This window comes from Phyllostomus hastatus, unplaced genomic scaffold, assembly GCF_019186645.2.
Source record: "Phyllostomus hastatus isolate PE091 unplaced genomic scaffold, TTU_PhHast_1.1 phas_scaffold_1674, whole genome shotgun sequence".
NCBI lineage: Eukaryota > Metazoa > Chordata > Mammalia > Chiroptera > Phyllostomidae > Phyllostomus > Phyllostomus hastatus.
In genome coordinates this window covers 2,329,654-2,357,501 of record NW_025334011.1, presented here as the reverse complement: position 1 = coordinate 2,357,501, position 27,848 = coordinate 2,329,654, and the positions used below count along the sequence as shown (strand labels likewise).

The window sequence follows — 27,848 nt, the reverse complement described above, 5'->3', positions numbered from 1 at the left end:
AGTAGACAACAGATATCACCGAGCATTTATTACAACATGTGAGTTGCAGTGCTTCACAAAACTGAATTTCTTAAAATGGGGTATCTTACCAAAAAAAGAAGAGAAGAAGCCCTATATTCTCTTAACTTTAAAACTGGTAAGGGGACATAGATTGAAATGCTCCATATTTAGTTTCAGAGATGAGGCTTGTTAAGTACAATACCATGCTTTTAGATGTCTATACTATGAACATTTTCAAAAACATTTTTTTATAGTTCAGATGAAATGCTGTACATTTTTATTTGAACAATAAAATAACATTTATTGAGACCATACAGGTCCTTCCCCCCCTTTTTGAAAGTATGTGGTATGTGTACTTGTAGATTACCCAGTGTATTTTTCTCTTTTAAGAAGTGACTTAATTCTTGGGAATAACACTTGGGATTTATCCCAAAAAGTTAATATCCCAGTTATTGTATAATCTGTTTATACTAATCATTTTATTTTTTAAAATACTGTATTTATTTTTAGAGAGTGAGGAAGGGAAGGAGAAAAAGAGGGAGAGAAACATCAATGTGTGGTTGCCTCTCTCACATCCCCTACTTGGGGCCCGACTTGGCTCGCAACTAAGGCATGTGGCCTGACTGGGAACTGAACTGGTGACCTTTCAGTTTGCAGGCCAGCGCTCAGTCCACTTAACCACACCAGCCAGGGCATATATTCATCATTTTATTTTAGAGGTGATTTTGTTTACCTCTGCCAACAGAATCCTCATTTCATGCCTTTCAAACATACTTGAACATATATCAGCAAACTTTTTAAAAAACATTTTAAAATCAAGATTATTTTGAAAGGATTAAAATGCCAAAGGAAAACCAATTCACTATTTTAAGTAGCTAATATAGTCAGTATTCCATTCACTAGGATAAATGAACCTATGCAGATTTTTTCTTTAATATTGTTTTGTATACTTAGGCTATACGTTACAAATTCTGAATGCTCCTGAGTCTCTGGAAATAAATATCCTATTGATAAATGTTTGCTTAAACAAGTCACAACACTCAAGGAGCTAGTACTATAAATTAACCAGGGTTAATTCCAGGTGACTAGAATTTTAACATGACTGCATCATTAGTGCTTTAATGTAACTTACTATGTTACACACCTTGATTGACTGCAAATATACCATCACTTGTGGGTAAGTGAATATGGAGAGAAATGGGCACTGTGGCTTTGACATAAAAATGTCTTCATAATGTGACAGTTGGAATACAGGACTAATAGATGTAAGAGATTTCATACTACTGCCTCTAAATGAATCACACTTTAAAAGGGTAAAAGCCAATTTTGCATGTTCAGCGTTCATAAGAACTAATCCTAAGAAAGCTGGTAAGAGATGTTTTTCAATAAAGAGAAAAGTACAAGGGGGGACCCAAGGAAAAAAAAATTATCTTTTGGAGGGCGATCCCTTTGTAGTACAGGCTTCCCCTATTAGGTGGGTGTTCAAGGAACCCATCTATATCAGTTTTACCACCTGACCTTGTGAGGCTGAGTTCAGCTTCAGTGAATTTTTTTTGAAGATTCAATGCATTTGCCCATTTCATGGTGGATGATTTATGAACGCACCTGCCCACACCACACTGGGTGTTCAGTTTTTGACCAAAAATGGCTCCGCACCTATGGTCCACCCTCCCTGTTCAGATCAAACATTGTGCTGATTTAGAAGATGTGAAGCAACAGGAAAAACACTAAGTCATCCAAATCGAGTTCAAAAACTGTTGTGGATTGGAAAAAAATGTCTTGATAGGTGTATAGCATCAAATAGATAACACTTTGAAGGTTACTGGAGTTTAAACATGGAAGAATAAATACACAATTTTTATAAATTACAGGGTTATTTTGATCCCCCCACATGAGCTAACCCTACATTAGGTAGCTTTGGTTTTGAAAAGTAACACCTTAAAAAAAGGAAAAACGTGAATCTGATTCCAGAGGTAACACAAACAGTTTCTTGTGAAAATACTTATCTTTTGAGGTGTCTATTGTCAAACATTTCAGAAAGCATATTTGGGAAATGAGAAGTTTAAATGACAGTATGTGCATATAGTTTTTAATGGCCTGTATTCAAATTTTGAGCTCCATTCCTTTGTTTAGCACTGTGTTGGGTAAGAATTTCAGAAGCTGTAGAGTTAAATATATAATCTGTTGTTAAGGAGTTTAGAGTTTAAAAAAGTTTTTAATCTTGCACAAGTTCATTTGCAGCATGTTAGGATTGACATGATTTTGTGTGGTTTGCTCAATATTTGAATGGTCATTTTATACTGTACTCTCCAACTCAAAAAAAGACACAGGACAAAGAGTCACACTGCTGGATGACCAGTGCATACAGATACGTTACTGCCGACACTTGTATTGGGCTCTAGAGTTGACATTTCCCCCCAACATTCTCTACAAAGTAGATAGCATCCCTATTGTGAGTTAAGAAATGTATGTTTACATGGATGAAATAAAAAATACTCATAATTTTTAGATCACAATATTCACACAAAACAATGGAATAATCAAGTGGGAATATGTGACCTCAGCAGCAGAAAAGGTAGACCTGTACTGTTTGAAAAGGTCCCAGTCCTGACCCCTGTGCCTGATACAGCCCCACAGTAGGAAGTCTTGGGGATCTGAGCAATAGCTTGAAAACTCTTCATTTGTTGATTGATTTTGATTATCCTGACTTTATTTTTGTTGTTGACACTACTACAGATGTACCCCTACCCCCAGCCCCTGGAAAACGATTCAAATTATATAAATAGTGAATGCATAAATAATGACTTTTCTGGGATATTTTAAAATCAATTCCCTCCTGGGTATTACCAGGTCAGAGTACCTAGGCTTAAGTGACACTCTAAGGACCAACTCCCAACCTCAACAGTTCTCTGGAAGGAGGGAGATGCAGCAGAATTCCCTTCTTTCACAATCTATAGGCAAAGATACTTCCATATAAAATCTTCCCACTTTTATACCAGCAAAAAAATTTTTTTTCTCAATTTTGTTGTAAAAAATTGTGAAAAAAATGTTTCCCCTTTAGTCAACGGTAGCAATGGGTTGCTTCTTTTTAACTTAGAGATTTTCAACTGGTGTGCTGCAAGAAGCACTCTGATGTGCCACAAGAATTTTTAAAAGATGCAATACTTGATAAGTCAGGGGCACTAACTTTCTTTCCTTAGACTGTCAAATTAAAAAATGACAACAGCCAACGCAACAGTAATTGGTGTGAGTCAAAATTATACCTATTTTTTTTGTCAGCAAAAATATATGTATTTTTTGGTGTGCTGCAGAATTTTAGATACCAGTTTTTATATAGCATATATTGAGGTGTGTTTAATCACATTTAAAAATTCATGTATGAATTTACCAATTTTTAGAAAGATGACTTACAGGATTCAGAGGAGAGTATCTGGTACCAGTTGCTACAACTTGACAGTATCCCAACATCTGTCGCAGTCTTTGTTTTAATCAACATTTTCATTCCACGAAACACAATTTGGCCTATTTTTAAGTCTAGGGGTGACCCTCCTGTAGAAGTTCCTTCATGTCACTCCGGTTTACTGTTGCCAGCAATAATTCGTCCATGTAGACTTAATGTATTATTCCTTTTAACCAAAAGACACCTAATGTTGCTATTCAGAGTGTAAAGCTTACGTCGGATACATGTGAACGCTAGTCAAGTGTTCCTGTGCTGCCAGTGATAATTCGCATAACTCAGGAAATGGTACTTGACCCTAAGAGCGTTGCTATTATAATGAAGACTAAAAAGTAGGAAACTTTTGCAGGTGAGGTTGAAATTGCTAACTGGGAACAAATGAGTCCGTTAAACTGAACTGTGCCTAGTGCGTAAAGGGTAGTAATGATTAAAAGGGCGTCGGTCAGAAATCCGTGCCACTGTCCCAGCTGGCATTTCAGCCACGTATTAATTCGCAGTATAATCTATCTTGGTCTAGAGCGGAAGCAATCAGTGCACTTAAAGAGGTGGGGGCTACCCAATGACCACCAAAACCACCCACCAAGCTTAATCCACTGCAAATGATAAAATTAATTTAAGAAAAATAGAATGAAAAGGCGCCCGGTGAAGACCGCCTTTACAAAGAAACAAGCCCCGCCCCTGCTTGAGCAATCCGGGTTCAGCCTTGAGGACGGCCACGCCAGCAGCGCGAAAGTTTCGTCTGAGCGTAGGCCAGCCCCGTGCCGCGTGGGAAAGGCGGGACTCCCTATCTCCTACGTCATCTCCAGTGCGACGCTAGCGTCACTGACTCGACTAGGAAGGTCAACAGCAGCTGCGGGCGGCCCAGCGCTCACTTCTCCCGGTGGTCGTCGACGCATGCGCCTGACGGCTTCGACGGAGTTAGAGTTGCCGCTAGTTTGGGAAGCCCGCGTTTTGGGCTCAGCCTTGGCACACAAATGCTCTGTCGGCTTGGCGGTAGGTGGCTGCGGCCGCTGCCTGTGCTGCGGCTCGGGGCGCAGGGTCCGCAGTTTGCGCGGGTCCCTACTGGCGGTGGCGAGCGCTCCTCGGCGCCGGTGTGGGCGGTGGCTTCAGTCTCTGCAGTTAGCCCGAGCGGTGCGGGCGGCTGGTATGAGGCCCTGGCCACGTCGGCGCCCGTGCGGGGCGCGGAGGAGCTGCTGCTCGGCGCACACAACGCCACGGGCCTGCCCTGGTGGAGTACCGTCATCCTCACTACCGTGGCCCTGCGCAGCGCGGTCACGCTGCCCCTAGCGGCCTACCAGCACTACATCCTGGCCAAGGTGAGGGGCGCCGACCCGCGCGTGGGCCCTATGCGTCAGTTTAAGATACCCAGATTATTTCCGGAGTGCTTACTGTTAATTAATCGTGACCACTTCGTTGCTAAGATTGTGAAATAAGTTATGTTTAATGACACAAGTAATTGTCATTTCATTTATCCTACTGGGTTTGCTCAAAGCTTAAGTGGTTACTAACCTTGTTAGAGAAATGGATCAGCAGAAGTATAGTGAAACCTATAAAATTACTGTTTTTGAGGTTGGAACAGCTTGTATGGCTGCAGCACATTTAGTCCTTAAATATTCCAACAGATCGTTTTAGGAAAAAACTGTTAAGCTAGCGATTTGCACACTTGATTCCCTATTAAGGCCGTTCCACCAACAAGCCTGTGTTTGGTTAGTTTTAGACACTCAACTTTAAGTGCTTTGTTTTGTTTTCTGTGGAATTAGGATAGCAATACCTTCCTGCCCTACTTCACGAGGTTCTAAGATCAAATCACGTAATATGGGTTAAAGTGCATTGAAGGAATATATTATTCAAAGGTGAGACTTAAGAAAAAATGGCTTCAATATTTTAAGATTGTTATCATTGGGGGAAAAAACTTGTGGATGCAGGACAGAAAGGGATTCATCAGCATCACTAAGGCTGTGAGCTAATTTACAGAAAGAACACAGGGCAGATATAAATGCAAAATTTGGGGGACTATGTGGCTGTCACAGCATGTGAAAGACTTATTAGTAGACTTATTTCCTCAGTTTATGTTACTAGGAAATCCAAGGATGAAACATAAAAGTGTAGGGTGCAGTTTTTATTTAATCCTTACAGTAACTCTGTGAAGTAGGTACTATTACACGTTTTGTATATGAGGGAACAAGATCTTAGAAGTTAATTAACTTGCCCAAGATCACAGCTAAGTGTATAATTTGGAATTTCAATTTGGTTGTAACTGAGCATATTTTAAGCAAATTAACTAACCTCTTATGCTTACATTTAAAGTTTATTGATATGCTCAGTAAATCACATTTTTAAATGTGTTAAGGGAATAGAAAAGAAAATTATGAGTGGTTATAAATAAATATCCTTTATGTGCTCATAACAAATTCTACATTTTTTTAGCTAGGTGGAAAATTTGCAGCCAGAAATAAAAAACATTGCGAGGCATCTTAACCAAGAAGTTGCAATTCATGCACATCAGTTGGGGTGGTCCAAAAGAGTTGCCAGGTAGGCTGATTCTGTGCATGGAAGACCATGGAAATGTGTGTATATGGTGTGTAAGTAATGATGTTAATTATGTAACATATAGTTCTTTTTAATATTTTAATAATTTTATGTGGCATAGTTTTATTATTTTTATTTTACCTTTTTAATTTATTGATTTTAGAGAAGAAGCGGAAGAGAGAGAGGAACATCGATTTGTTGTTCCATTTATTGGTGCATTCATTGGTTGATTCTTGTATGGACCCTGACCAGAGATTGAACCTGCAACCTTGGTGTATAGGGGTAGCACTATAACCAACTGAGCTACCCAGCCAGGGCATGATAGTTTATATACTGGGCTGAAAGCAAAGAAATGGAGAAACAAAGATAAGAAGATTAAATTTCTTATTCTTAAGGGTCCCCAGCCAACTGAAAAGACCTGCAATCAAATAATGACTGGACTAAGTACTATAAAAAGGTTTTGTGCAAGGAGTTGGGTCATTATGGAAGGTCAGGGAAGGCCTCACAGGATGAAGGTACTATGCCAGTCTGTTTGAATTTTAGTCAACGAATGATACAGGCTATTTACAGACTTGACCTTTTTGAAAAGATACTAGTAGGTAATAGTCCACAGGGATAAGGAAGCGGAAATGTGAATGTCATGACAAAGCAACTGGAGAGCCAGGGTGCTGTCATCCACTGTATCTAGCCTGTGTGGTAATCTGCCTGGTCTCTTAGAAAAGCCTTGCCCAAGGGTGCTTGGCCATGCTGCAGCCATCCAGGGGGAACTTCTAGGTCCTCCTGCTTCAGTCATCCTAAGCTACTACTTGCTTCCCAAATTCTGATTCTTAGTAGACTGTAAAACAGTGTTCACCTTTTCCCAGCAATGAGGAAAAAATATATGTTAGACACACACACACACAAGGTCTGTCTGGAAAAAGTCCAACCATTGTTAATATAATGAGAACGGTTTGTGTGACATTGATGTAACCTGGTAGCCAAAGGAAAGTGGACTGGGATGTGCATGTGTGAACAATGATGACTTCACTGTACTAGTCGGTGTCATTCTGTGAGCATGTGTACTGTGTGGCCGTCGCATTCAAAATGACAGTGAGTAGAGTAATGAATCTACATTAAATTTTGCATTAAGCTTGAACATTGCTCTGTAGAAACTATTCATATTATCCAGAAGTCCACAGCTATGGGCAAGTGGTGATTGGCAGCTTCATCACAACAACGCACCCACTCATGCATCATGTCTCGTGTAGAGTTTTCTGGCAAAACATCAAATTATCCAGGCGACTCAGCCCTGCTATAACCCAGATTTTATGCCCTGTAACTTCTGGCTTTTCCCAAAATTAAAATCACCTTTGAAAGGGAAGAGACTTAAGACCATGGATAATATTCAGGAAAATATGACAGGGCAGCTGATGGCCATTGGGAAAATTGTGTGAGGTCCCAAGGTGCCCTCTTTGAAGGTGATGGAGGCGTCATTGTCCTATGTACAGTGTCTCTTGTATCTTCTTCAATAAATTTCTCTTTCATATTACATGGCTGGATACCTTCTGGGCAGACCCCGTTTATAGGTATCCATATATTTTATCTATATAGGTGTAAATTTGCCAACTACCTTCAATATGAAATTGCTTCTCGTTAGTGTTAAAAAGACCTGACATTATAAGTCATTGCAATAGATTAATGTCTTTACTCAATAAAATAAAAAGTTGGCAAACCTTTAGTTTTAAAGTTTTATTGATCAGAGAAATCTCAGAACTATTGCTCTAGGCTGAAAGAGCAGATTTGTAACTGCTCACCTGTGTTATAAATGTAGCTGAGATAAGTCTGTGGCACCCTGCTTATGCAGCACTGGCAGGATGATTGTCCGGCTACATCCTTTTGCAGCTGGGTGGACACCTTCTTGGAGGACACATCTGAAAGTTTTCTGCATTTTCAATGGAACTGAGTCTTGACAGGTGAAAGCGAATTTGTCAGATGGATAGCCAAGATAGTGGATTGTCTACACCAGTGGTATGATAATTTCCAAAGGCATGCTGATGTGGAAGTCTGATTTGTTGGATGACTTAAGTAATGCAGGCACCAGAAAATACAGGTCTCTATAGAGGAGTAACAGGAGATAAAGATGGTAGAGTAGGCAGGGGCTAACTTAGAAATGGCCTGGAATGTTGGTAAGTACCATCTCAATTCAATATACTATAATTCAGTTAAATTTAATACACTATAATTCGATTAAATTCAGCAGACCTATTGAATACCTTACCTTTATACAAAAATATGCTGCAACAGATTTAGAGATGAGTAAGACCCAACACTTGACCTTCAAGGAGACTGTAGTCAAGAAAGCGAGGCTTAAGACAAGAACAGGAATAAATAATATGGTTAACAGAAACAAGTGAAGAAAATCTACATGAGAGAGAATCGCAGAATGGAGACTGTTTTGACAGGCTAAGAGGATACACCGTACAAAACAACACTGCTACAAAAAGTATATTTAGGAACCAAGTAATTGAGCTTAGCCAGAGTGGAGGGATTTGAGTAAAATGTTCTTTCACTTTGAGTATTTTTTTATAGAAATTGCAGTAGCACCATGTTGTGGAGTGTCCCTTGTTAAAGCCTAACTGGCCCAAGATCACCACGGACAAAGCCTGTAGTCTGACAACATTAGATTTATTGAATTGTTAATGTAATTTTTATACATTGCCAGAGAATTTTAATAGAAGGCTTTATTTACCTTTTGTGTAGTCAGCCCCTTAGTGGAGCTTATGACAGTTAAAAATGCTACATAAATCCTTCGGCCAGTAACCACCACCTGGCCATGTTTGTGCTGTGGTTGTGAAGCACCACAAGTAGTCAAATGACATTTTCTCCTTTCCCGCGTCCCCTCTTCCCTCACAATAGGCTCACCTATCTAAAGAATATGCGGAGGCTTGTTTCAGAGCTGTATGTTCGGGACAACTGCCACCCTTTCAAGGCCACAGTGTTGGTCTGGATTCAGATTCCCATGTGGATCTTCATGTCTGTTGCTCTCCGGAATCTCAGCACGGGAGCAGCCCACGCAGAAGGTAGCTATTGCAGAAGTCTGCTTCCTGCAAATAAGTTCTCTAACACATCTTTGTACTCTTAAGAAAAAAGAAGAAAAACCCATACTTTCCTTAGTTAGAATACTTTAACCATGTCCCTTATAAACGGTATAAATACGGAGTTTGAAATGTGAGCGCAAGCAGACGGTGTTGAGGAAACAAATCCAGGAGGGACAGCAGTGCCACTGCTTCGTGGAGGACATAATCAAATTAGTGTTACGGTTTCAAATTTGATGTCCTAGCCTAGTTGTTTCTCTTTATAAACTTAAGGAAACAGAAAAGCTTTCACAGTTACAAGTATAAACATTAACTAAGAAACAATGTAATCTAAAGCATTTGGTTTTTACTTTCACTTTAAAGGCATTTCTACCGAGAAAGCAATCTGAATAGACTTGGAAGAAGCAGCCTATGGCTACATAATTATTTAAAAATTAAGTCTGAAAAGATTACTGCTACATATTTTTATGCTCTCTGCAGCTGTTTTTTACAGAAAGCTACTTGCCTCTTTCTCCATATGGGAAGGGCTGACTTGTGTTGTGGCATGGAAATAGCCTGAATAAAACCAATGCAAGTCTTCAGTGTGAGGGACACCTTATTAGAATTATATTACTATGTCTTATATATTTCCTTCTGCTGTTTTTAGAAATTCTTTATTATTTGTAAAACTTTCAGCAGGTTTTTCTGTTCAGGAGCAGTTAGCTACTGGAGGGGTCCTGTGGTTCCCTGACCTCACTGCCCTGGATTCCACTTGGATTCTGCCTGTCTCTGTTGGTGTCATCAACTTACTAATAATAGAGGTCAGTGGTTTTAAGGGAGATTCGTTTTCCAGTTAACTTTTTAGGATTTCTGTGCCTGCTATTCTGACATCAAATATAAATGTGTTTGAGTCTTAATTCTAGTTTGTAGCTAGAGTTAAGCTTGTTTTCTGGTTGCACATCAGCCATTGACAAACTGTCTTAGACCAGTTCCTTAACCTGTTTGGGGGACAGAATGCTTATAATTAAAATAAGAGAGCTGAATTAGAACACTTACAAAGTGTCTTTCAGCTTTAAAATTCTATGATTAAAGTGCCCATCAATAGATGGTTGAATTTTTAAAAACGGTATATTTACATGGTAGAATTCTACGTCCCCATAAAAAAAGAAGGAAATCTTACCTTTTGCAACAGCATAGATGGACTGGGAGATTATTATACTAAGCAAAGTAAGCTGGTCAGAAAAAGACACTTATATGAATCAAATGAACAAAATAAACTGATGAACAAAACAGGAACAGAGGTGTGGACACATGGAGGAGACTGACAGCTATGAGTCCAGCAGAGGGACTGGATGAAAGAAGGTGAAGGGATTAACAAAAGAACACACATGCATAACTCATAGACACAGACAACAGTGTGGTGAAGGCCATATTGAATATGACGTCTCAGTTACATCTTACCATTATCCCTTGCTTCTTTATTCAGCAGTTTATGGGACATGTGCCTTTAATTTCATAAACAGCTGTTCTCAGACTCTGAGAGAACATAGACCCTGAACTGGAAGAAACCTTAGAAATGATCTACCTCAGTTGAGATCTCATAGGCCCTATATCCACTGGTCTCAGAAATCTAACACACCCCTTATTTTTTTAGATAAGAAAAATGAAGGTGATACTGTAAGGTGTTCGTTGAAAGTTTCTTGAGGAAAGACTCCAGTCTAAGTGTGTGGTCTGACTATATTTCCTAGGAGCACCTAGCAGAGTCTTGTGAATGTGGTTGGTACTTAGTGAATATTTGTTAGAAAGAAGAAAGTGATAAACACAAGGTCACCGTGGATTAATATCAGTCCTCTAGTCTTTCCTTTACACCATCCACGAACCCAGTATGCATATGTTTAATAAAAGTTTATTCTCAGTTCACGTACCCATGTTTCAGGCACTATTTTAGCAGGTTATGTTCTTGAACTCATTTAATTCTTAGACTAATTGTGATACAGGTACTATTGTTAATGCCCATTGTAAGGTGGAGAAAGTGAAGCACAGCCCTCTACGCTTCACTTTAAGTAACACATTAAGTAACTTGCGCAAAGTCGCACAACCCCTAAATACAGTGCTGCCTCTTAAATAAGTAATTCATAACTCATAACTGCTTTTTCCAGTGTTGGTTCTTTCCCTTAATCCATATAGCCAGATGGCAAACCTTTGAGATGCCAAGTTCCTTCTTCATGCCAGGTACTATATATAAGTTCTGAAAACAAGAGTAATGATTCATACATAGTACTTATCTTGAATGGACTTTCAGTCTTACAATCTTTTTAAAAAATTGACTTATAAAAATAATGTTGTGATTCTCTTTAATATAACTGAATCTCTTTCCTGTTGCTGCATTTAAAACTTCTGCATAATTCTTACATTTTATAAAAGATTCAGAGATGTCAAACTCATTTTCACCAGGGGCCACATCAGCCTCTCGGTTGCCTTCAAAGGACCAAATGTAATTTTAGTGTATAAATGTAACTACTCCTAAACAGTTAAGTGAGAGCTCGGTGCTGCTGCCAGGTAGAAACAAGGTGCCGGGCTGCATAAAACAAGGTGGAGGGCCGGATTCGGCCCGCAGGCCTTGTGTTTGGCACCTGTGAGATAGATGATCAGTCACATAAACTTATCCTTGTCTTATCTTTATTTATTTATTTTTGCTTTTATTAAAATGTGGAGGCTAGTCGAAAATCAGTTTGTCTTACAGCTTGTTTAATATGCATTTTAATAATAATTTTGTGTGTATATATTCTACGCCTTCAGATTTTTGCTCTACAAAAAATTGGAATGTCTCGTTTCCAGACGTATGCTACATACTTTGTTCGAGCGGTGTCTGTGTTGATGATCCCAGTGGCTGCAACAGTACCTTCAGTGAGTAAGCACCAGCACTGTTTGCTTATTAACCTTGTCTGAGCTTAGCTCGACTGGCTGGGTTTCTGCCTCTTCTGTTGAGCTTTTTCTGACTACTCAATCCGAGTTTTTTCCGTAATAACTAATTTATTGTCTCTGTTACCTTGTGACACTTAAATCTTGGGACTGGCCCTTTATGTGTGTGTGTCTTCACTCTCCTACTAAATTAGACTCCTTTTCTCTTTTTATAATCTTCCAAAATACCTTGCACAGTACTGTGGACAAAGTATTCTCTCTGTTTGGTTAGTTGCTATATTGAATTTTCTCTGCCTACATAGACAGGGCCAAGGAATTTAGCACTTAAAAAAGAAGCAAAACTTTGTGCTGAGTCCATGTGGGTTCGTAGGTAATATTATTTAACTTCGGACAACTCCTTATGAGATAGGTACACTAGTCCTTATTTATTTGTAATTAAACTTTGGTAGAAATAGCAAAAGAAATAGTTATGTTTTCAGTTATTTTGTATTTTTATAGTCTTTTGATTATTTGTCATGAATACTTAGTGCTAAGAGGGCAAAGCTATGTCAAAGGTAACTCACTCTTTGCCCACACTGATACATAGATCATAAAGTAGAATCCATTTATTGCTGATAATTAGGCTTTTATCAATTTTTCATATTATTTGTCTTATAAATCTGAAACAGTATGTTTTTAGCATCAAAAGTGTGTTTTTAAAGCTATCCCTTGGACATAATATTGTCATTATTACTGTGCAAAGTAAGTCTCCACACTCCTAAACTGGACATCATAACGTCTGTGAGAATTAATGGAATAACATCGAGTACCTATTATAGTAATTTTTATATAAAAGTAGTTGTAAAATGCACTAAAAATAAAAAAAGTACAGAATTACTACATTTCTGGGTAGAAGTAACCTCAGTTATAACTAAGGAAACCCCCAGCTCAAATAAAATAAGAGCAGTGAAGTTTCAGTGATGGGCTGGGTTCAAAGTGAGTAACAGATCTAAAATAGTAATAACTTAAATACCCAGGGTTTATTCTCTTAAATATAGAGCTTCAGTTAGGCAGTTTAGTGTAGAGCTCTTAGGGGACGTGAGAGGCCCAGCCTGCTTCTTTCTCAGTGCTCCGTCACCCACAGTCTGTGATTTCCATCCTTAAGGCACACTGTGGCTGTGACGGCTGCTGGGACTCACTACCCAGCAGGAATGGTAAAAAGGAGCTTCACGTGCAGTCAGCCCCTAGTAAGGAACCCTGCCAGACGTCCCACCAAACACTTGTGCTTACGTGTTAATTACGTGGCCACACCTAACTGTGGGAGAGGCTGGGAAGTCTGGGTTGTTGTTTTGTTTTGTTTTGTTTTGTTTTTGAGATGGCAGTATACCAGCTGAAAGGTAGGACTTTATTATTAGTAAGGAAGAAGAATGATTTTTAGTAGACAGTCTGTAGTCTGTGAAGTTGAATTCAGGATACTTTTTGCTTAGTGGATAAATCAGATGATGATAGGTAATGTTTAGTCAACACTGACTTTGTGCCAGACACTATTTAAAGTGGTTCACATATATCAGCTCATATAGTTCTCCCAACAATGCACTGAGGTAGGTGCTGTTATAATCTCTACTTTAGTGATGAGGAAACTTAAGCACAGAGAGGGTAAGTAAATCATCCAGGGTCACTCATCTATTAAGTCTTAGCACATCCAGGCAGCTTGGCCTTTGCTCCTAACTACAAGCTAATCTACCCTTTGATGATTTGTCACTTCCTCTTCCTAAAAACTTGCTTTTGGAACAAATACAAGAGCTTAATATGAGCCAAACACTGTGCTTACCTCTCTGAATTATCTCATTTATTCTTCACCACAACCTTCTAAGAGCTGTATAACCCTGTGCCCATTTTATGAATGAGAAAACTGAAACAGAAGAAAAATAACATACTCAAAGTCAAGTAAATAAAATGCAAACTCAAGCAGTTTGACTGCAGGACCTGGGTTCAACCACCACATGCCAGTTCATGCCTTGGGGGTCTGGTTAGCTTCTGATGCCAAACAGACATTTGGGACACTTGTAGGTATGGGATTGGTATTAGAGGCTGCAGAATTTAGTCACTGGCCTTTATAAATCAATCTGGGTGGTAGCACAAAAGAAAATTGAAGATGTTAAGACTATACGTCTCAAAAAAGTCAAAGGTAATGCCTTCCTGACTATACTTAGCACAGTTACTGGAAAATTTTGGTGGGTGGAGGACTACATGGAGGAAAATGAGGTCTAGGAAGGCTGAATTTGCTGTTGTAAAGGACGGTGCCTCCAGTGCCTTACCTCCAAGATAGCAGTTTGTCCGAATGCTCAGCGGGGGAAAGCATGGTTAAGAAAGGAAGGGAGACCGCTCTTGGGCCTCTGGGAGCCACTGTGTTTCTTCTGGTTTCTGTCATGAATGCCTTGCCTTTTGCTTTCTTTTCTGCTTTTGGTCTTCCTTTCATCCTTCCTTCCTACCTAGGAGATCCGTCCCAGGTACCTAATAGCAACTGCAGCTCTTGTTCCCTCCTGGTGTACTTCTCTTGGCAAAGATTTTAATTTTCTTTTTTGTTGCCTGCCTGTCTCTGGAGCTTGGTGTCCTTGGAGAATGGAGAGGTGTTAACATTCATGTTGGTTATTTTTGTGTTTTTTTATAGTCGATTGTTCTCTACTGGTTATGCTCCAGCTTCATGGGCCTTTCACAGAACTTGCTGCTGCGTTCTCCCAGGTTTCGCCAACTTTGCCGAATACCCGTAACCAAGGGAGATTCAGACACTCCTTATAAGGATCTTTTTGCCGCCTTTTACACCAAGTTTATTTCAAGAAAATGACATATTTTTCAGCAGTTTTGAAACAATTACAAATATCACTACCACTTTAATATACTTAGAAGATTTATTCAGATATGAATTAATTTGCCTTTATTTAAAATCATGAACTCTGTGAAGTACTATTGGTTAAAATCCAGTTATGTTTGACAACACTCAAAGTCTTTTAAGTGCTAGAAATGTAGTGATATATTATGTTTAATTGTGTCCTAAGAATATAAAAGTGTCTGGCTCTGTTTATAAAATTACAGTTTGCTAGAGGAAACTAGAACTTTGGAAAACAGAAATAGATACTCAATGATGAGTATTGAACAGTCCCACACATTAAAACTTTATAAAACAAAAGAATCCAGTGAGGTGATTCTTAACATTTTGGAGGTGTGAGTGATTATAGGCATGTTTGAGCATCTGATAAAACTGCTTTTCTCTTCCAAAAACTCACAACGAATGGGCCGTCATTGACCACATACCCTGAAATGCCTCCAGTAACTCCTGGCTAAGAAATCTTATTCTGATGGAATATACATTGACAGTGGGTTAATGTGTGATTTTTAAAAATGAACTTGAGATACCTGGTAGTCGAATAGTCCGTGCACGCAATACAGCACCTCATATGGTAGGTGGCGGCCTCTCAAACATACTCAGAGAATACAAGAAGTGTACATTCCTTTTCCCGTCACCCAAAAGGTCTGGAATACAAAGTATGGAACTAAGTACTGCTAGAGACCAAAGTGGAAAATCTTAAGCATTAAGTTCTTTTAGTCAAGGGAGGATAAACCAGAAAGGAAGTATCTGTTATGGAGGTGATTTTATAAACTTGTTTATTTGAAAGGATTAAGTACTCCAGTGGGTTAAAACTATGGTAGATGTTTAATATGGAAAAATTCACAGGTAATATAAATTGTGGACCCATCTGTTATTTGTTGAACTAAAAAATGTGATAAAATTCTGGTTGAGATTTTTAGGAATAGATTTGACAGGCATTTGAGAAGATTATAAATTATAAGTTTTTACTGTATTGGAGTATGAACTAGATTCCGAAATGCCCTATCATTCCATCTTACGTTTTTTAATAAAAACTGAAGTGAAATGATTGATAATCAGTCATTTCTTGAGTAATGTCTGTTATGTCTTAGCCATTCTGGTTGCCATATTACTGCAACTCACTGAGAACGTAGAGCAGTGGAGGCTAGGTTCTCTTCCTGACTTCCCAGCCCTGGCTTATAACTGTCCTATTGAGAATAACATGCTTCCCAGTAAGGAGTTAAAACTTAACGTACAGTCAGTCCTCATTAGCAGATTTTATATTTGCCAGTTTGCCAACCTGCTAAAACTTATTTGAACGTTCAAATCAATACTCACAATGCTTCTGATGGCATTCTTGGGCATGCACAGAGTAACAAAACATTCAAGTCACCTGAGGCACACTTTTCCCAGCAAAGTCAAACAAGGCAATGCTGTGCCTTCATGTTTCAGTTTTCAAACTGTAAATAAGTGTCCTTTTTCCTGTGTATTTAGTGCTTTTTCCCTAATTTTTGTGCTTTTAGATATTTCTCTATTTAAAACCCTCATTTTTGTGCTTTTTGTTAGATATTTCTCTATTTAAAATGCCCTCCAAGTGTCATGCTGAAGTGCTAGATAGTGAAGTTTCTTAAGGAGAGAATACCTGTGTTAGATAAACTTCAGTTGTGAGTTCTGTTTGCCATGCTTTTAATGTCAGTGAGTCAACGATACATTGTACTGATGGTTGGTAAGCTTGTGACCAGAGGCTTGCAGGAACCAAGCCCTGTGGGAACAACAGTGTAGTATTCACTGATTCAGGCTTAGTTCTGACTCGACAGCATAGCTACCTCAAGTAACTTTACAAGATTTGCAATCAAGGAAGCAGAGACAAATGTGTGTGCTCCTTTATAGCAGAAAGAGGGAAGGAAATTTGAGAAAAATTTTGGATATCTCTGGAACAAATTGGCCCTTAGTATGTGTATTATCATTGTGTACTGATTCAGATATTTTTCTCATGATGGGGTGAGGGAATTCAGCCCACTTCCTTTGTCCTCAAAGATGTCTATCATTTTCTGAAAAGTAAAAAATAAAGGAACGCTTGACTCCCCCTTTTCAAATAGGTGAATCTCCTTTCATGAGCATGCTTGACCTGGTTTGCTGTGATTCTCTTCGATTTCAAATTGTACATTTGTATGTTTTTTCCAATGTATATTTTACCTAACTTCCTATTGTGCTGCCATTTTCAAACTCTTTGAATTGCTCTTCAAAGACATACAATCAATTTATTTGAGAATAAAAGGCCCTTCCTTCCAGATCTCAAAATAATTTCTGATGGGGCTGGGAGTGTCTGGGATCTTGAGATACACTCATGTATAAAGACAACTAGTTATGAACTGAGGTGAATCCATTGCTTGACTTCAGACTGGTAAATAATCCCCTTTATTTTTCCAGGCAGATTTTATAGTAAGCAGCAAGTCATATTTCAGAAATTCTGAGTCTGTGATCTTTGATCTTATTTCCCCAACAGTTAGAACCTGGAGCACTTCCAGGGCCTGAGGTCGGGCAGGTGGGTACAAAACAGGCACAGAGAACACATGCTGTTAAGATACGTTGACACCTCCTGTCCGGTCCTTCTGTCTCTGCTGCCGAGGGACTCCTGGCAGAGCTCGGTCCTGGCCCTGCAGTTCTGAAAGCTTTTGTCTTCAGGTCATGGCTGTGGTCTATTTGTACCTTGTCTTCAGGTCATGGCCATGGTCTATTTATTTGTACCTTGTCTCCAGACAGGGTTCAATTTTTTATGGGTGTATCTCAGCCCAAGAGTCAGGAAAAGAGACGCACACCTGAATCAATTTACATCATTACCATTATGATAACTTCAGCTCAGAGTTCTGTTAGAAGGTGAAATAGGTTTACCTGGAACGACCCAAAAGTATTCTTCCCAGGAACCATTGGGAGAGAAAACCTGAGCAGTCTTATCCTGGCCAAACATCATAGGAGGGAAGATGTGGCTTTACAAAAGAAAATCGAAATCTTTGATTGCCACTCTTGCAGATAACCCAAGAGAGGTTGCAAAACTACATGAAGGACCTTGAAGGAGAAACCACACCTGCGGCAAAGCCTTTCCAGGTACCATATCTTTAAAGCACTCAAGAGCTAAAGACAAACCCCTCACGTCTCAGAAGAGGTTCAGCCAGTCCAGGACCACACTGAGGAAACTAGTTTCTGGGAAAGAATGGAAGAAAAATCATTTCCCAAATAAACCTGAGTAGCTTCTCTATTTTGTATCTATACTTAAATCACCCATTACAGGTCTGTCCAGAAAAAAGTCCAGCCATTGTTAATATAATGAGAATGGTTTACGGGATGTCAGTGTAACCTGGCAGCCAAGAAGAGTGGACTGGAACGTGCATATGTGAATAATGACACCTTCACTGTACTAGTCAGTGGGGGTGGTAGGTGCCATTGAGTGAGCATGTGTACTGTGGCCACCGCATTCAAAACGAGCAAGTAGAGCAACAAATCTGCATCACATTTTGCTTTAAGCTTGAACATTCTTCTGTGGAAACTATTTGCATTATTCAAAAGGCCACAGCTATGGGCAACTGGTGACTGGCAGCTTCATCATGAGAATGCACCTGCTCATGCATCATGTCTCATGTAGAGTTTTTTAGCAAAACATCAAATTATCCACCTGACTCAGCCCCTCTATAACCCAGATTTGGCGCCCTGTGACTTCTGGCTTTTCCAAAACTAAAGTCAGCTTTGAAAGGCAAGAGATTTCAGACCATTGATGACATTCAGGAAGATACAATGGGGATGGCCATTGGGAGAACTGTGTGAGGTCCCAAGGTACCTACTTTGAAGGGGAATGAAGTGTTGTCGTTCTATGTACAATGTTTCTCGTATTTTGTATGTTCAATAAATGGCTCTGTTTTTTCATATTACATGGCCGAATACCTTTCTGGACAGACCTCATATCTTCATAGTTTCCTCTGAAGATATCAGGAATTTTTTTTTTAAAGAATCACCTTTTAAATTGCTTAAATAATCAGATTAAGCCCTAAAAGCAACATAAACAGAGACCCCAGAAAAAAATTAACAAAACTAGCTTTTTTTTCCTGTAGGGTGGTAAGTGGAGTTACGACAGAATGCAAAATTTGAAATTCTAGGTGTGACATTTGAATCATGAAAGAATTCAGATTTCTATAATAAAGCTAAATATTTAAAGCCATATGCAAATGTAATGTAAAACATGAGGTTGCAATTACAATGGTCTGTCATCATAGACACTTGTGTCTTTGTGAGGTGATTCTACAATAACACAGATAATCTGGAAATTACCCAAATGTATAGAAAATTTTCTATTTGAAATTTATGGGTTTCAAAGTTGTAATAACTGATTGCCTAATAAATACATATTTTTGTGAAATTATTATTTGGCTTTGGGATATTTGAATTCCTGCAGTATTCAAATCATATATTTGTCCAAAAGTTTCTGAAACTTTTGACTTCTGTACCATGTTTACACAATTGAATTTGATTATACCCTAAGAATCCTAAAACACCAAAAGAACCTATGCACCTCAAGTTCATAGCAATGTTATTTACAGTAGCCAAGTGCTGGAAACAGTCTAAATGCCCATCAGTAAATGAATGGGTCAAAAAACTATGGTACATTTACACAATGGAATTTTATGCAGCAGAAAGAAAGAAGGAGCTCCTACCCTTTAGGACAGCACAATGGAACTGGAGAGCATTATGCTAAGTGAAATAAGCTAAGCACTGAAAGACAAATACCATATGATCTCACCTGTAAGTGGAGATCAACCAACCAAACAAGCAAAACATAACCAGAGACATGGGAATAAAGAACAAATTGGCAGTGACCAGAGGGGAGGGGGCAGGGGTATAACAGGGGAAGAAGGGGAAGAGTCAAGTCAAGGAACATGTATAAAAGACCCATGGGCATGGACAGTGGGATGGGGGAGGATTGAATGTGGGAGGTGGAGGTGAGTAGGGCAGGGGAGAGTAATGGGGGGAGGGGGAATAGGATCAACTGTAATTGAACAATAAAAAATAACATTCATCTATATATGCCTATGTAATTTTGCATTTTGAATATTTCAGGCAAAACCTACAAATTTTTACATGTATTGTTTCCTAGTCATATGTAACATGAATGTAACAGATATGTCCTTGATAAACCTTTTAAAAATTGAAAAACAGGCTGAGGTCAAGCCAATAGTAATTGGGAGAATCCTCTAGGTAGACATGTAAACCTTGGCATGACAATATATAATGTTGGTATGGGGAACTTAATATATTACAAAATTCATTATTTCATGTCTTGGAAAAAGGAACAAAGTAATTTTTTTTATCTTCACCCAAGAATATGCTTTTGATTTTTTAGAGAGAGTAGGGAAGGAGAGAGAGTGGGGGAAAAACACGGAGGTGAGAGAGAAACATTTATCGGTTGCCTCTCACATGTCCCTAACCAGGGACTGAACCCACAGCCTAGGCATATCCCCTGACCAGAGATCAAATTTACGATCTCTCAGGTTACAAGACAACGTTCCAACCAACTGAGCCACACTACCCAGGGCAGAGCAAAGTGATTTTGAAAGGGTTAAAAGCTCCAGGATCACATCAAGCAAATTTTAAAATAATGAATATAAGGGGGATCCACCCCCCAAAATGGAATTCATTTATAAAAAATTACGTATTTTTACGTGTTTAAACTTCTATCACCTTCAAAATTCCACTTGATGCAATACATCTAGCAAGATATTTTTTCCCACTACTCAAAATAGTTTTGAACTCGTCAATTTTCGTGCCTTTTAGTGCTTCTGCCATTTTTTGTTTCACCTCTTACACATCAGGAAAACGTTTTCCTTTGAGGACTTTTTTCATCCAGGGAAACAGAAAAGGAGAGATCTGGTGAAAAGGGCGTGGAGGTCATGCTGTTTTTCGTCAAAAACTGCTCAACACTCAGTCTGGTGTGAGCAGGTGCACTTGTAAAGCATCATGAAATAGGCAAAGACATTGAAAGTTTAAAAAAAAGTTAACTGAAGCCCAATGCAGCCTCACAACACCAGCTGGTGCACTGATACAGATGGGTTCCTAGAACATGCACCTTGCAGGGGAAGCCTCTACTACAAGGGGCCCACCCCCCAAAATGTAATTCCTTTTTTGGGGGGTCCCCTCTCATATGAAATGAGTACATTCATTTTAATGAAAAGGAGTACATTACTTTTAATGTTACTAGAAATTAAATAATAGGTGAAGACTTATCTTACTGAGCTAGAGAGTGTGAATATGAATCTTGTTCTTCTAATTTATGCATTCAGTCATTACAGAATGCAGGTAGATCAAATGATTGTGAAGTAAGATTGTTGGGGAGAATTCTGGAAACAGCTGCTTGAGTGTTTTCCATCATCTCAAAGTATGGTAGACCCTTCCACTGGCAGCTGAAAGATACCACCTTCTAAACTTCCCAGTTTTGGACTGCGACAATGCCAAAAGACAGAGTGAACTGAACGATGGAACCAAGCTTCGTCAGATAAGGACCACACGTGGCCTCAGGGAGGGAGTAGTTGGCCAGCTCTACAAATTAACCTGACTGCAATCATGAGTCAAACGCAGTCTAAAAGCAGACGGGATTATAGGAAGAATTTAAACTTTATTCATTAATTGTGTCACTCTTGTTAACATTACATTGTCATTTTGGTACTCATTTATTTTCAGATAAAATATATAGTGATATTTACTAGGTGTTTTAGAGTTTTCCAGGAACGCTGAACAAATTTTTTATGCTGCTTTTGCCAATGAGAGGAAAATACTGAATGTATTTGTTGGAGATATAAGATACAGTTGACCCTTAAACAACAGGTATGGTCTCTGCTGGTCAATTTATAAGTGGATTTTTTTTCCTAATAAATATATGGTGGGCTTTTTGTATCCCTGGTTTCCCATTCGCAGAGTCAGCCAAACCGTAGGTGGAAACTATTCTCCATCAGCGGCTGGGAACCTGGAAATGCGAATCTGTGGGTGTGGGTCCACGGAATCGGAGGACCAATTGAGGTTGTGCCTGGAAGTCCGACTGTGAGGGAGGTCCGTGCCCAACCCCATGCTGCTCAAAGGTCACTTGCACGACATTTTCAAATGTTTCGTTTAGGATAGATTTAGGGATTGCCCCTGAGAAAGAAATCCGTCCCCCTAAATAGGTTGGTCTCTTCCCACAATTCTCCAGCCCCACACTCGGAAAGCCCAGCCTTTATATCTGCTTCACCTGAGACCTCCCACAATCTCAGTGAAGAAAGAACCAAAGTGTCCTTCTACAGACGACTGGTTAGCGAAGATGGGGTACATAGATATGGTGGGATACTGCTCAGCCATCAGAAAAGATGAAATACTGCCATTTGCGACAACCCGGATGGACCCTGAGAATATTACGCTAAGTGAAATAAGTCAGAGAAAGCTAAGAACTGTATGATTTCCCTTGTGTGTGGGATAGAACACTGAAATTCATAGACACAGAAAACGATGTGGTGGTTACCAGAGGGAAGGGGGCTGGGGAGTAGTGAAGGGTAAAGGGGGCCAAGCATGTCATGATGGAAAATGATCTGACGTTGGGTGGTGGGCACACGATGTGATGTACAGATCATGTACCAGAGAGTTATATACTTAACTCCCATAGAATCTTATTAACCGATGCCACTTCAATGTGTGTAATTAAAAAAGAGAACTATATATAAAGGCATTTTGATCCTGGTGGATTCCCATTCATAGGAACCACAAGGCCTGACTGATACCACAAGAAAAGAATGTAAAAAAGTACCAGCTGACGAATGGCAGCAAAATTGCCAAGAATCAGCTAGACTACACCCAGAAAGCACTTTCATATGGAGGCCTTACTTAGATCTTACAATAGCAACTTTTTTGCTTTGCTGTGCCTTGAACACAAGGGAGGTAATGGACATCACCGTCCCAAAGAGGCAGGTGACAGAGAGGACCCTGTTCCCATGTGTCCTACCGCCGACTGCCTTCTCGACCACCCAGGTCTGTACTGCTGCTTATGTTTTAGAAAAGGAGGATGTCTAGGTGTTTGGGAGCAAAAGTCTTTATGGAAAGACCTGAAAGAAAAATAAAAGTAAATGCTCCAAGAAAGCAGCTGCTCCTATGGAGTTTTTCTATCTGAGGCCAGAGAAAGTAAATTTCTGTCCTTGAAGGTCTCTGCTAGACTCCAGAGATCCAAAAATTTCATGGGAAACTACCCAACCGCTGTCTTCCATTTTGAGAGAATTTCACAGGCATGCCTCTCTCTATATATCCCTGGTAAAGCAATTACATTTGCCTTAGTTGGGAAAGGCAACATTGTGTTTAATTTAGCACTGATTTCTGGCTAAATTGTAGTTCTCCAGAGGAACTTAAAAATAGAATATGAGACATATCTAACTGTATTCTTTTCATTGCAGCTGCATTTCTGAATGTCCTAACTACTACAATTAATTTGAGGAATTTCTTCTACTTATAACCTGAAGCTTCCTGGATCTTCTGTGAATGATGGATGCTTCTAAGGGTAAGGAGTATTAAAAATATAAATTCTGTATCTATGAGAACATTAACAGCTTCAGAACCCATGCCACTTAAAATTCATCCCATGTATTACTATAGGTAAGAAACTCCCTCTTGTAAGTTTTATTACAGAAACTTCAGCATATATTTATTTGTGTTTCCACATACATGTATACTGTTTGGGGTTCAAGACAAAACTCAGGTTCCTATTTAAAATTACAGTCACAATCAAGTATAGAGTTAAAAATGAAATAACTTTTCCCTCATCTCTAACTTTCACCTACCTATGAGATAATGTGTTATTTTACTTAAAAATACAGCCAATCCTCATTTTTCACAGATTCATATTTTGAATTCACCTACTTAGTAATATTGACTTGTAAAATGCTTATGTTGATTTTGCTGCTATTAGTAGACATCGCACATGCATGCTTAGAGCAGCAAAAAACATGAGCTGCCCAGCGCACACATCCCCTGGGTGACAGTCCGCCTGCTTGTTTCCGCTCCACACTGTAAACAAGTGTTCTTCTTGTGGTCTACTTTAGTACCATGTTTTTCTCATTTTTATACTTTTTGTTGATTCCTCTGCTTAAAAGTGCCCATGAGCATTAAATGTAGGAAGGCTATGATGTCCTCACAGAGAAAAAATGTGTTAGATACGCCTCATTCAGGCACGAGTTAGAGTACTATTGGCCGTGAGTTCAATGTAAATGGATCAACTCTCTCTGTTAAATGAGGAGTCTTCAAAGAGAACACACAGTAGGACAAGGTTATGTCTAGACTGGCTGACAAATTGTTGTGAACACAGGCTCGCAGGAACCTAACATTATATTTCCCTTAAGAGCAATGGCTCCCTGCTCTAACCAGTGTTTCAGTGTGATCAGTCACTAATGCAGTGTTTCCAGGGGCTTTATAGAACGAAACCCCCACGAATAAAGAGAATTCACTGTACTTTGTCCTACGCCATGTAGTGTGTATAATATGCATGGGATAGTTTCAATCAGGGGTCCTCAAGTTAGGACCCATGGGCCAAATCTGGCTCACTGCTTTTTTGTACAGCCTGAAAGCTAAGAAGAGTTTATATACCTTATTTTTTTTTCTCTCAAAACAAACCACTGGGGCTTATAAACAACAGAAATTTATGCCTCACAGTTCTAGAGGTTGGGAAGTCCAAGATCAGATGAGATGCCAGAAAATTCAGTGTCTGGGGAAGGCTTGATTCCTAGTTCAAAACTCCTGATTTGTCTGTGTCCTCACATGGAAGCAGGTGGCTGGGAGCTCTCTGGGCCCTTTCATGCTCTCCCCCCCTTCTTTTTTTAAGATTTTGTTTATTTTTAGAGAGAGAGGAAGGGAGAATGAGAGGAAGAGAAACATCAATGTGTGGTTGCCTCTGGTGTGCCCCCTACTGGGGACTTGTCTGGGCCCTTTCTTATAAGGGCACTAGTCCCATTCATGAGGACACCACACTCATGACCAAATCACCTACCAAGGGCCTCACCTCCAAATAACATCAGGAATTAGGTTTTAACGTATGACTCGGGGGGGGGGGGTGGTGGCTACAAACGTTGAGCCTACAGCAGATGCTTTGGTTTAAGGTACTGTCAAAGAACTGTAAAGTAAACATCTTGGATTCACATATCCATATGCCCTATTCCCCATACAAATTTGATTAATGCTCCTCCCCAGGCACCAGCCTCCATCCCTATCTTCCTCATTTTAGGATTCAGTAATGCTAGCTAAAGTTACAGGCTTGGGTTCAACTACTCCTTACCATGTTTTGTGCACACTTGGGCATGATTCTTAACCTCTTGAAGCCTCTGTGTTCTCCTTTGTCAACTGGGGATTAAACAGCCCCTAACTCACCAGGTCCTTGCAGGGGGTAGATGAGCTAAAATATAACAAGCTCTCAGCACAAAGCTTGACATTTTTTTCCTACCCCTATAATGTAATGCTGGGCAGACATTAACATGGATGATGGAGAAGATAATGAATCTTGGAAATGTTCATGGTATAATTAATGAGGAAAAAGCAGAGTATAGAACACAATATATAGGGATTATTTAAAAGTAAACTTGAAATGGATAAGTTACAAAATAAAAACAATGATATTTTCCAGATGTTAAGATTTGGGAAATTTTTATAGCTTCTTGTGACTTTTCTGAAGTTAAAAATTTCTGTAGTGAAACATACGACTTCCTTCACCATAAAAAGTGCTGTTGCACACATCTTTTTAGAAACACCTCTGTTTGGGCAAAGCGGGAACCTATGTAATTGTTCTGGATCATTAAATACGATCTTAATTCTTTTTTAAACAGTTACAGTTTTAATGAATTGATATTTAAATGGATAATTGAAGTGATTAATGATTGAACTAAAATGATATCACTTAGAGTGGGGTCTAATGATTAATTTATAAAGAAAACCATAATATTAAGCTTTTTATTCTTGACATTTTTATTGATTTACTTGGCAGATGTATGTTATAGCCAACACAAGAGATAGTGATTACAGCAGTAGGTAGGTGGGCTGCAGACCATCATGAGAAAAACATTGCCGAGGTTATTCTTTAGTGCCAGAGTAATCGCCTTGCCTACCCTGCAGGTTGTGTCTTAGGCAAATAGACCAACACCGCCCACTAGTGGTTTGAGAAACAAAGTATCAGTGCTAATAAAGGATGGGCCTTTCATATAGGCTTTATTACACCCATGACTTTCAAATTACAATGAAATTATTTTATGTTTATAGACTTTTATAATTCATAATAAACAACTTTATTTTATAGATGAGAAAACTAAGATGTTAACTGAGTAGGCTTAGATGCCACAGCTAGATAGTAACGAAGAAGGGACTAGAACCTCGAACTCCAGTGTCCCCAGCCAGCATAGTTTCTGCCCAGCTGAGCTGCCTTCTAGTTAGTTTGCTGATATCATGGAAGTCCAAGGTATTTGTCAAACATAGTCCTGAGTTGGAGACTCAGTCATACACAGGAAGCTCATAGCTTCTCATTATTTTCAGTTATCCCTTAACTGTGCCTGGTGAGTTGTGAAACCTTGGGTATAGATAGGCCTTTGAATTTGGGGGGCCCTGTTTATTTACCCCAGTTAATGTTATAAAGATAAGATGTACAGGTGACTAATTTAAAACACCACCCAAATGCTTTGTTACTGGTGATAAGGTAAAGCCCACTGGCGAGGGCAAGACTTCCTGGAAACGCACTCCTTTGGGAGCAGCAATAAATGGCAGGATCTAAGATAATTTGTTGCAGACATATTTTCATTGTTAAAAGGGCATCCTGCTCCTTGAGTTAAGGCTAATGTGAAGTTACTGTGGTTTCAATTTCATGACCCCCTGACTCCACAAAGGTAGAATCATGACTTTTATGTCATACATTTTTCTTGTGGAAGAGACAGTGAGGGAAACCACAAAGGTGCTAAGGAACGAGATGGTGACACAGATAAGTCTCAGGATGGGGCAGGACATGCATATTTGAACGTCTCCTCTTCATCTGGGTCCACGCCCCTCCCCTGACAGTATTTAGAGATGGGGGAGCACTTTAAGTCCGTGATGAGGGAGAACTGGACTTTGAACTGCGGCGTTGATTGAAGTGGGAGTTGGACTTATGATTAATGCCTCTAGGTGGTGCCTGTGACCTGCGTTTGGATTCAGCAGCTGTGTCTGTCCCAGCAGAGGAGGAGCAGGACTGAATGCGCTTTTCCCTCCTGTGTTCCCCTTCCTGAGTTCTGTGGGGAGGCAGAGTTAAAGACCAAAAGGTGACCTCTGTCGGGTGTTCAGCTCCCATTTTCCCAATTTCCTTTGTTTTCTGCTTCCTTTGTGAAGAAGATCATGAAGCTGACATAATAAACAAGAGGATGAAAACCAAGGAGGAAATGTGAATTTTTTAAGCTCATGACATAATTTTATGTTTTTAGGGGTGATGAAATGACTCCTTTGTGTATATATTAGCATATAATATTTGTATCATAAGCATACACAGAAGGCATTCTGGTAAATTCCCATATCTTTTACTCTCTGACACTTATGCGTAGCTAGTCTTTTCCTCTCCCTTTGTATTTTAGTCCTAGACTGTACAGAATCGCCCCTGTTTTCAGCTTTTGGTGGTTAATTTGACCACTCAAGTGTTTTTGTCCAGGTTGATATCATGTATGATTGGAGGATCTGTGAGTGCTACAGTGTAACTAAGGCAAGTGTCCACGTATTAGTCTAGAAAGCAGACTGGGGGAAACTTCAGAGAGCAGCAAGGAAAGGAGTTTTCACATCTTTGGTTTTTGTGATCAGTAACTTTTCAAGGGCAGCGTCTAACCATATCTTGGGTTTGGAACAATGAGACACAGCACACAGGTCACATAGTTCATGATAAACAAAACCTGGGTTGAGTGATCAGAGCCCGGCTAACCGTGTCCAGATTTCACTATCTTTCTACCATATCCTTGCTTTTGGTGAATTGAACTGATTTCACAGGCCCCAAATT

The 27,848-nt window shown here is 39.4% G+C and overlaps 1 protein-coding gene across 8 annotated transcripts; it reads left to right on the top strand.

The window, feature by feature from the left end:
- Positions 1-4,284: 4,284 nt before the first annotated feature.
- LOC123831155 (cytochrome c oxidase assembly protein COX18, mitochondrial) lies at positions 4,285-27,215 on the top strand. 8 transcript variants are annotated; one of them, XR_006787869.1, is made up of 9 exons: positions 4,285-4,773; positions 5,889-5,989; positions 8,882-9,045; positions 9,739-9,860; positions 11,839-11,946; positions 17,837-17,911; positions 21,764-21,924; positions 23,260-23,363; positions 26,996-27,215. XR_006787869.1 is itself a non-coding variant. In XM_045857881.1 (7 exons), the coding sequence occupies exons 1-7, from the start codon at positions 4,432-4,434 to the stop codon at positions 21,625-21,627; spliced, it is 978 nt and encodes a 325-aa protein (XP_045713837.1). In that variant the 5' UTR covers positions 4,285-4,431; the 3' UTR covers positions 21,628-21,642. The 8 variants fall into 8 exon arrangements, 5 of the variants coding, with proteins under 5 accessions (XP_045713837.1, XP_045713839.1, XP_045713836.1 ...); XR_006787870.1 differs by having other exon boundaries at positions 9,736-9,860; positions 11,878-11,946; positions 26,996-27,214; XR_006787868.1 differs by having other exon boundaries at positions 9,736-9,860; positions 26,996-27,213.
- Positions 27,216-27,848: the final 633 nt, after the last annotated feature.